General features: G+C 33.8%; 1 protein-coding gene across 1 annotated transcript in view; it reads left to right on the top strand.

Moving 5' to 3' along the window:
* Positions 1-7,572, top strand: part of LOC137616937 (sodium-coupled monocarboxylate transporter 1-like) — a 20,179-nt gene extending 12,607 nt beyond the window's left edge. Inside the window, exons 6-11 of the mRNA XM_068346809.1 lie at positions 1,763-1,981; positions 3,126-3,244; positions 4,036-4,190; positions 5,157-5,440; positions 5,760-5,860; positions 7,192-7,572. Coding sequence (XP_068202910.1) covers positions 1,763-1,981; positions 3,126-3,244; positions 4,036-4,190; positions 5,157-5,440; positions 5,760-5,860; positions 7,192-7,385 — 1,072 coding nt within the window. The 3' untranslated portion in view covers positions 7,386-7,572. The remainder of the gene's footprint in view (positions 1-1,762; positions 1,982-3,125; positions 3,245-4,035; positions 4,191-5,156; positions 5,441-5,759; positions 5,861-7,191) is intronic.
* Positions 7,573-11,111: the final 3,539 nt, after the last annotated feature.

Below are 11,111 nucleotides of genomic sequence, written 5' to 3'. Positions count from 1 at the left end.
ATATTCTAAGACAAAATTCTGTTACATAAATGGGTATTTTTTTTTCTAAGTTTTTGTGGTCATTAGTTTTTTTCATGATGAAAAAATAAATGGATATTTTTAGGATTATATATTTAAGAAATGATATATTTTTCATGATGAAAAATTGAGGTTATAAACTTATTAGATTTAGCAATTCAAAATGATATTCTAATACAAAATTCTGTTACATAAATGGGTATTTTGTTTTTTATATTTTTGTGGATATTAGTTTTTTCATGATGAAAAAATAAATGGGTATTTTTAGGATTATATATTTGAGAAATGATATTTTTTTATGATGAAAAATTGAGGTTATAAACTTATTAGATTTAGCAATCCAAAATTAAATTCTAATACAAAATTCTATTACATAGATATTTCTTTTAATATTTTTGTTGACATTAGTTTTTTATGATGAAAGAATAAATGGGTATTTTCTAGTGTTATATTTTTTGAGAAATGATATATTTTTTTATGATGAAAAATTGAACTTGTAAACTTATTAATTTAGCTATTAGAAATTAGATTCTAATATAAAATTTTGTCGCATAAATAAGTATTTTTTTAGATTAAATTTTAAGGAATAAGATTATTTTTTTAGATATTGAAAAAAATAGCTTGTCAAGTCATCAAATTCGAGTGTGTTATCTGGAAGTATGGAAATTAGGTCAGCTATGCAAAATGATATTCTAATATTAATATGAAATTCTGTTGTGTAAATAAGTATTTTTTTTCTATATTGAAAAATGTCAGATTATTGAAGTCAGCAATTCAAAATCATATTCTTAAATAAAATTCTGTTGCATGAAAATGTATTTTTGGGGTTATTTTTTGGGGGGGAAATTATACTGTCTTTGATTATGAAAAAATAATGAGTTGTAAAATCATTGAAGTTAGCAATTCAAAATAACAAATTCTAATATAAAATTCTGTTACATAAATAGGTATTTTCCTATATATTTTTGTGGGCATTAGTTTTTTATAATAAAAAATGAGCTTATGTAGTCATTAAAGTTAGCAATTCAAAATTAGATTCGAATATATAATTCTGTTACATAAATAGGTATTTTTTTTTTAGATTATATTTTTGAGGATATTAAAAAAATGAGCTTGTCAAGTCATTAATTCAAAATTTAAAGTGAATATAAAATTATGTTTTATAAATAGGTATTTTTGGGTTATATTTTTGGGGAAATTATACTTTTTTAGCTAATGAAAAAAATAGCTTGTCAAGTCATTTAAAAGAAAATATAAAATGCTCGTTTATAATATACATACATTTTTTGGGGGGGTCATATTTTTGGGAAATGATAATTTTTTTTTTATAAAAAAGGCAGCAAAACAAATAAAATGCTGTTTTATTAATAGATATTTTTGGGTTATGTATTTTGGAAAATTAACTTTTTTCTTATAATGGAAGTATGATAAATTTCTCAACTTAGCGAATAAAAGTCTGTTTTATAGACTAGTAAAAGTAGTCCTTGGCTAAGATTAAAAAGTGATCTTGCAACCTATGTTGTAAAGAATATACAGTCAACAATAGTCCTGAATAGCTCATGGCCAACTACTTACCAGCTCACAAAGCTATATTTAGGTACCAGCATATCCTAAAGTAAAACCAAAGGTATCAGCCAACCAACCTTACCATTCTAGACTTTCTGAGAAAACAAACAGGTCAGGAGGTGGAAAAATCCATCAAATAATACCCTTCTTAATAACAATCTTAACACGTCTCATTCAGGTTGTGTGTGTTTTTCATGGTGGGCCTCTACACCCTTTGGATCACCTTCTACGTATCTGGGATCGTAGCTTACGCCACGTACAAGGACTGCGATCCCTTTACATCTGGTAGGATAGAAAAACCAGATCAGATTATACCCTACTTGGTATTGGATAAACTGTCTCACTTGACTGGCATGGCAGGTCTCTTCGTGGCTGCGGTGTACGGTGGCGTACTAAGGTAAGATATACAGTAATCCCTCTGCTATCGCGGGTGTTTAGTTTCAAGCCCTTCCGTAATAGCTGAAAAATCTCAAAGTAGAACAAGAAATCTACTGTATATGTTTTTGTTATGTTTAATATTTCACATTATTTACTTAACAAATATGTTTTATGAGCCAAAAAATAACCACCTGGAACTTTGAGACAAAAGATTACCATTTTCAGCTTTTAAAATCCCTAAAATTTATATTTTGAGATTTTCTTAGCATCAAAAAGGGCTATTCAGAACTTTTATAAGCCCAAAATACCACTTTGAGCTTTTATAAGCCACAAAATGACTATTTTGATCTTTTATAAGCCCAAAAACGGACTATTTTGAGCTTTTCTAATCCCTATAATGACTATTTTGATCTTTATTAACTAAAAAATGATATTTTGAGCTTTTTTAAGCAGAAACATTACTATTTTGGGTTTTATTAATGAAAAAAATTGGTATTTCGAGTTTTTTTAAGCCAAAAAATTACCAGTATGAGATTTTGTAAGTCCCAAAATGACAATTTATACAGGAATAGATAGAACATGAAAAATACAAAACTATATGCCCTCAGAAAATGCGATATGGAAAGGAATTCACTATAGACACTTGAGTATGATATATTTATAAATTCGCGATGTACTAAGGGAACAATAGGAGAAGCCAATCGAATGGCCATTCATAAGCTATAGCCTGGGCCAGATGCTAAGACAGTGTAATAGGCACAACCTAGTACTACTGTGGCCAATTTTTGTATGTTAAGATACTAAGGAAGAGCTATGACAAGAAAAGGTAAACTATTCCCTTTGAATCTTCAAGAGAACTGGCCATGGGTATGGGGCATTTAAGAAACGAACACTAGACGCATATTTTTAAGTCTTCTCAATTCAGGATAGATGGCGTGTTACTGATAATGATACTGTATGCTCATTGTCTATGTGAAGGACAATCAGAAGAATAAACTTTAATCTGTAAATGTAAATACAGTGACAGTATTGAAAGAACATTTCTAAACAATGAAGTCCTCTTTTACATAACCAACTGATGCGCACGCAGAACCTACGCGAGAAAAATTGTATTGCAGATTCCACAGTATATATAGGTATATAAGATATATTGTTTCTTTCAGTTCTCTTTCTACGACTGGCAACTCCTTGGCTTGCATCATCTGGGAGGATCTCCTGAAGGATCTTCCAGCCCTGAAGGGCGTCAGTGATAAGAAGTCTACATTCATCATTAAAGTCCTATGTAAGGTGGTATACTGTTCATTGTTTTTAACCTTAAAACACCCTTTTATTAACTTTATGTATATATATATATATATATATATATATATATATATATATATATATATATATATATATATATATATATATATATATATATTATAAGCCCTTTCTGAGTGTTGATACCTTAACGTGATGAAACAGTTTAAGTATTGCCATGAATAGCAAATCTGTACTTGTCAGGGACATCCATACTAGGTTGGTTCCCTATGAGCAATCTGACAAAAGTCTCCATCACCATCTGTACTGACCAGCGTGATGATGAAAACTGGCCAAACCTAAGATATGTATAAAGATGTCTAAGACCTTTGTCCTACAGTGGACTGGAACAGCTACATTAGTTGTTGTTTGTTATATATTAAAAACACATAGCTTTGGGATTTATTTTACCTTGTTAAATGTTGTCTGCATCTCATAGTGATCTGGCAGGGATGAAGTTCCTGATAATAGCAACTCTATTCTAAAACAGTAGCTTCAAATCAAAGGGGTACTTTGCTCTAGAACCTCCGGGTGCTTACGTAGAGAAGCACGCAAAGATGTATATATCTCTTATCCTTTGAAGGGGGTCTCTAGATGCTGTTTCTTCACCATACTCAGAATTTTAGGACGAAGCTAATCTCTGTACAAGAAACTGGCTGTGGCAGGCTACAGCAACAGAATACTAATTTGACTCCATATTCTGATTTTGATGGGACCAAGAGGCCTACTACATTTTCTATCATTGAAATGATTAATATCCTTGTTTACTTACAGCTGCTGTGTCAGGGATCATAGGAATTGGCATAGGGATGTTGGCAGGCCAGCTAGGGAACCTCTTCCACATCTCAGTCAGCATCTCGAACACCTTCACTGGTCCGTATTGCGGATTATTCGTCTGTGGCATTTGCGCACCCTGGGTCAACTATAAGGTAGGATGAAGTGTGACAAGTCTTCGTAGTAAGGTAGAATATTTTTTCATATATATATATATATATATATATATATATATATATATATATATATATATATATATATATATATATATATATATACACAGTATTCTCCCTTTCTGAGTGGGGAATACTTAACGGGGAGAAATGGTTTGCGTATCGCCATGATCAATAAAGCTGTACTAGTCAGGCTACCCATACTAGGTTGGTTTTCTGTGAGCAATCAGACTAAAGTCTTCCACCACCATCAATCCACAGTTGGCTAGCGTGGTAATGAAAATGGCCTAACCCCAGACATGACTAAGGACATGTACGAGTCCTTCGTCCTTCAGTGGACTAGAAACTATTGGTTTATCAGAAAAGAGTTTGCCTTGGTATTAATATCTAAATCAAATAGCGGTTAGGTTTTTATAATCAATTGAAAAAATTGAATATTGGCTTATATAAATTTTTTTTTATCTAAGTATCAATATCTAAATTAAATAGTTAGATATTATTAACCTTGAAAGCAATAAAAGGAAAATTACTATCATAAGAGCAACTATAGTTTAGGGAAGATAAAGATAATAAATATTGAATGACCCGGGATGAAAATATCTCATGTTGCAAGTCTCTCTCTCTCTCTCTCTCTCTCTCTCTCTCTCATTTTACTGGATACTTTATTGCACTCCATGTCTCTATCTTTATCTTGATTAAGCCAGTTCTAAAAATAGTTTTGCTGCAGGTATAGCATCCCCTTGACCCAATATCTATCTTTTTTTCTCTCACTTTCCCACAACCTCTCTCTCTCTCTCTCTCTCTCTCTCTCTCTCTGTCTCTCTCTCTCTCTCTCTCTCTCTCTCTCTCTCTCTCTCTCTCTCTCGTCACTGGTAGAACTCATAATTTTCCTGCCAAAAATGAGAAAAAGATGGTCACCAACACCCAACACCTTGCTGTACCTTTCAGGGTGCCTTGAGTGGCTTCATAACTGGCGTCTTCTTCAACCTGTGGCTGGTCATTGGCAAGTTCGTCGTGGGAGGAGGGCAGCCCAAGAAGCTTCCTCTGTCCATCGATGGCTGTCCTGAGAACTTTCTCCTCATGGCCAATTCAACAATGAGTTCCTTCGTCAACGCTACTGTAACCTCACCCGGAGTCTCCTTCAGTGCCATTACGGCAGACGACGCGTTTAGCTTCTTCAACGAGACTGCTATGAGCACGACTCCAACTCCGTATCTGAGTGAAGAAGAGGAGTGAGTTTGGAGTTTAAAGATGGTTAAATCGTGGCCGATAGAGTAAATAAACCGTGGTGTAATAGCGGGTTCTTCTAAGTAAAGAAGAACGTATTTGATGTTTACTCATATTCAAGTCATGTCTAAGAACACAAATAAAGCTCAAAGTAATGTAGAATAAATAAGGCATTTCAAGTTCTCCTCTGAATCATAAGAAAGCAAAGTACAGATGACATCTAAGTATATCTTAATCTTCACTCCCATAGGCCTTATCATTCTCTAGATTATAGATCCATTATTTTCCAAATCAAATAGTAAAACTCTCTTCTTCTCTTCACAGGGAAATGGCTAAAACAATCTACAGCCTCAGTTACTGCTACACTGGAGTACTTGGTCTCCTCATAACTGTAATTGTTGGCACCGTCGTCTCTGTCGCGACAGGTAAGTTGTCGATATTAGACTTAAAAGTTATTTATGAATGAATATCACAATGAGTACTATCTCTGTGGAATTTGTAGAAAGAATGAATGAAACTACAGGTATGAAAATAAGTTGTGGATAAATAGTGAGGGTGTTGTCGCCACAATTATTTTTTCCAATTTATTTATACATGAAGACAACAATCTATCTATAGTATGTGAAGTAAGCAGTCACATACACCTATACCCCCCCCCACACACACATATGTATATATATATATATATATATATATATATATATATATATATATATATATATATATATATATAAAATATATATATATATGTATATATATATATATTTATATTTGTGCACTGTATATGTCTTTTAGGCTATGGATGTAATGTTCTTAACTTTAGAAAGTATATTGATAATAAATTATACAGTAAAAGATTTATTTAAGTTGAATGATGTGCTTTAATTAATATACAAATTCTCAAACATAAAAGATAAGAATAATGATAACTTATATCCAGGCCTCGTGATTATGATTAAGAAGAACCAACGACATCGTAAACTGTTAATCTCATGTACCATAAGATATCAATCCTATCGATTTGTCTTTTATTTTTGAGATTCAAGATATCAAATTCCACTTTTTCTTTTAAATTTGGTCCTATAGGTATGAAATCCAGACCATTTCTGTCTACTTATATGCTACACGAACATAACATCAAATCAGGAGAGAGTGGATGCAACCCAGAAACTTTAGCACGCTCGGCCCGCAAACATCGTGATTGGCCGCCACCTTCTCACGGCTGATTCTTGTAAACATAACATTAATGATAATAGAACGAAGGATATGTAATCACGATGCCTTGAATTGTGACCCATGCTGATGGTGTGCAGAGCAAATCCATGTATAGCTTGCCAGAACAGAAGAGCAATGAGATAATGTTTATTTGTAAGTGACGCGAGTTATGGCGGAGCAAAGGCCATTTGAGTGGCGGCCAATCACGATGCTTGTGGGCGGAGCATGTTAACGGTTTTAGGATATACCCCCGTTGCCATCGTCTAATCTGTTTATCCATGTGTCTTGCAAGAAATTAAGACAATAATATTTCCGTTTCTTCAAGGGCAATAGAAATTGTATTTCTAACATTTCTGTATAGTTAGCTCTTAAAGGAAAATACATCCAAACATTTATGTATCCTTAAGCATTGTAGAAAATTATAGTTTACTATCATTGTCTACAAGTAAAATCTCTGTAGATCTTACCTTTCAAGAACAGAATATCCTTCAACACAAGAGAAAAAAAAGCCTTAAAATTCCATGTTTCTCTCTTCCTACAGATCCCACAAAACCCTACGATATCGAAGCTCGCCTGATCAGCCCGCCCTTCCTGAGGCTCTATAAATTGATCTGGAGGAAGCTGAAGCCCCACGAAGCACACAAAGTGACAATGGAAGACGAAATCATCGACAAAAAGGCCTCGGTTCCAATGATCACCATCAATGGTGCGAAGACAGAGAAGGCTCCAGAGTAGCAGACACCTTGAAGACAGCAGAGGATTCAAATTATGTTATGGCCCGAAGACAGCGTTGGATCCAGATTAGCTGAAGAGCATTGAGGAATTTATAAACGACTTTTCTTACCACGTGTTTCTAACGCGTTTTCACGTTGCATGTCTTCAAGACTGGTTGATGTGACATTAAGATTTGTAAAAAAAAAGATTGTGTATTTCTCATCCTGTTCGGATATCAAGGATACCAAAGAAAGGTGTTGGAGTATGGGATACAGAGGGTGTTATGAGTATAAGGTAATGAATTACCTTTTTATACTCAATACTGCTATTAAGTAGAGAAATAAATCCTATCAGTATACTCTTCAGCCTTTGATTCCAAAATAGAATTTCTTGATTATTCTAATTTGAAGAAATATATGAAAGGTGTCAAACAATTTATGAAAATGGATCATGGATTTTAGGTTAATTGGTTCGGTGCTAGGGCCAGGAAGCCCAGTCAAATTCGAGGTGCCACTGGTGTAAAGAGTATTACATTTTATGAATAATTTAACCTTCAATTGGTTTATATACATAAATTAATCTTTAAGCTTTAACTTTAACGATGAAAGAACTGAGGTCTTGCCTGTTTAGTTAAAACAAAAACATCAAAAGCAATAATAATAATAATAATAATAATAATAATAATAATAATAATAATAATAATAATAATAATAATAATAATAATAATAATAATAATAATAATAATAATAATAATAATAATATAGTTGACAATCCAATTGAATAATCGTTGTTATTCTTTTCTCTCATCTAATTTCTAACGTTATATTTATTATACAAATCGTAATACTACTACTACTGCTACTAACAACAACAAAAACAACAACAACAAAAACAATAATAATAATAATAATAATAATAATAATAATAATAATAATAATAATAATAGTTATAAAACCAACATTAAAATGTCCTAACAATAAGAAAAAAACGTCCTCAAATCTATCTCCTCTCACCAAAACCACATTTCTCCAACAACGACATTGACAGCCATCCACGAGACACCTGTCACAGGTAGGAGGCACCTGTGCTGACAGCAGGTGTGAGCCCTTGGACACGAATCGGCGTTAGTGGCACTATTGACACAAGGACTTCAGGAGGATGTCGCAAGGATGTCACGAGGAACTCACGAGGATGTCAGGCCAGGTCGTCGGGTTAGGGAGGGAGAAAATTGTTACCTACTTGGGTGCGTTTCTGGGTTTGTTATTGATGCAGTGGGTTATATCTATCTATCTATCTATCTATCTATCTATCTATATATATATATATATATATATATATATATATATATATATATATATATATATATAATATATATATATGTATAGAGTCCACTTCAAAATAAAGGCCTCAGACATGTCCTTCCCCCTTACGTATGTTTATGATTTTCCTGTGCCAGTCCACACCCGCAAACTTTGTTAGTTCGCCAATCCATCGTCTTCTATTCCTACCCTTCCTTCGTTTGCAATCTGTTGGGACCCATTCTGTTAATTTTAATGTCCATCTATCATCTGTTATTCTCATTATATGTCTTACCTATGTCCATCTCTTTCTCTTAAATGACGTTAATTTTATTTATGTGTGTATGTGTGAGTGTGTGTGTTTGTACGTAATTCCTGCCAAGTCAAGAAATATCCACAGTTACTGTACAAAGTATTTACCAAATGTAAAGAGCCCTGAAATTCCCATTAGTAAATGGGAATCACAAAAATGTATTTATTTCTTTAAGGGATTTTTGAAAAATTAATGTTCTATTTTTTATAAATAGTTCTTTGTATTTCTGATATAATTTGAAGCAAAAAAAGAAACGAGGAAGAATTTAGGGTATGCAAAAGTAAGGCGAATTATTATTATTATTATTATTATTATTATTATTATTATTATTATTATTATTATTATCCGAGCTACAACCTTAGCTGGAAAACCAGAATGCTATAAGCCTAAGGGCCCCAACAGTGAAAAATAGCACAGTGAGGAAAGGAAACAAGGAAACCGATAGAATAGTGTCCCCAAGTGTACCCTTAAGAAAGACAAATCTACCCCAAGACAGTGGAAGACCATGGTACAGAGGCTGTGGCACCATCCAAGACTGAGAACAATAGTTTGATTTTGGAGTGTCCTTCTCCTAGAAGAGCTGCTTACCATAGCTAAAGAGTCTCTTCTACCCTTAACAAAAGGAAAGTAGTCACTGGACAATTACAGTGCTGTAGTTAACCATCACAGTGAAATAACATCAATAATATAGAAAATTAAATAAGGTAATATATCTGAACATATTCATATTTATAAATTTGTGTCATATGACACAGAGCTAGGACTGTTTAGGCTCATCAGTGGTGGTAGCTTGGTGGTAAAGTCCTTGCCTGGAGATTGCCAGTCTGGGGTTCGAGTCCCGCTCAAACTCGTAAGTTACTTTGGTCGCTGCAACCTCACCATCCTTGTGAGCTAAGGATGAGGGGTTTGGGGGAACCTATAGGTGTGTATCTACCGAGTCATCAGCAGCCATTGTCTGTCCTTCTTTGGTCCTAGTTTGGATGAAAAGGCGGCTTGTGCGCTGACCATATATAATAGGGTCAGTCTCTAGGGCATTGTTCTGCTGGATAGGGCAATGTGGCTGTCCATTTCCTTAGCCATTCATGAGTGGCCTTTAAACTTTTAAACCTTTAGGTGCAAATTGATTTAAAGGCTCAAAGATTTCCAATGGTTAATAGGAAGCAAGAAAGATTGAACTGAAGTAAAATAGAAAGGAAATAAGTGGGTGCAAGTAGGCGCTGACAAAGATATGCATATAGCGAACTAAACGAGGAGTACTGAACGAAGCGCAAAGTAATATGATTTTGTTTTGCAGAAAAGAAATCACATTTGACTTGAAAACATTAGCATCAATAACAACAATAAGAACAAAATCAACAACAACAACAACAAAGCATCTTTTCATACACAATTGGGACGTTGTCTGGTTAATTCTTCCGGGCCCCATAAAATAACCACAAAAAGCCACTGGAAGGAGGTCAAGAGATTTAGCATCCAGCTTCCAAAAGTTTGGTTGTTTCACAGCTCAGACGAGAAGAAGTATCAGAGACTGTATTGGATTTCTTTCGTCTATTGCAAATAGGATCCCAAAAGTTTTTGCTTTATTGCAAATAGGATCTAAGAGTCTTCGCCTTATCATAAATAGGATCCCAATAGTCTTCGCTTTATTGCAAACAGGATCCCAATTGTCTCTCCTTTATTGCAAATAGGATCACAATTGTCTTCCCTTTATTGCAAATAGGATTCAGTGGTGTTCGCCTCATCATAAATAGGATCCCAATAGTCTTCGCTTTATTGCAAATAGGATCCCAATTGTCTTTCCTTTATTGCAAATAGGATCCCAAAAGTCTTTGCTTTATTGCAAATAGGATTCAGTGGTGTTCGCCTCATCATAAATAGGATCCCGATAGTCTTCGCTTTATTGCAAATAGGATCCCAATTGTCTTCGCTTTATTGCAAATAGGATCCCAAAAGTCTTTGCTTTATTGCAAATAGGATTCAGTGGTGTTCGCCTCATCATAAATAGGATCCCAATAGTCTTCGCTTTATTGCAAATAGGATGCCAATAGTCTTTCCTTTATTGCAAATAGGATCACAATTGTCTTCCCTTTATTGCAAATAGGATCCCAAAAGTCTTTGCTTTATTGCAAATAGGAT

This window comes from Palaemon carinicauda, chromosome 23 (assembly GCF_036898095.1).
Source record: "Palaemon carinicauda isolate YSFRI2023 chromosome 23, ASM3689809v2, whole genome shotgun sequence".
NCBI classification, from domain to species: Eukaryota; Metazoa; Arthropoda; class Malacostraca; order Decapoda; family Palaemonidae; genus Palaemon; species Palaemon carinicauda.
This window is presented reverse-complemented; position numbering and strand designations above follow the sequence as displayed.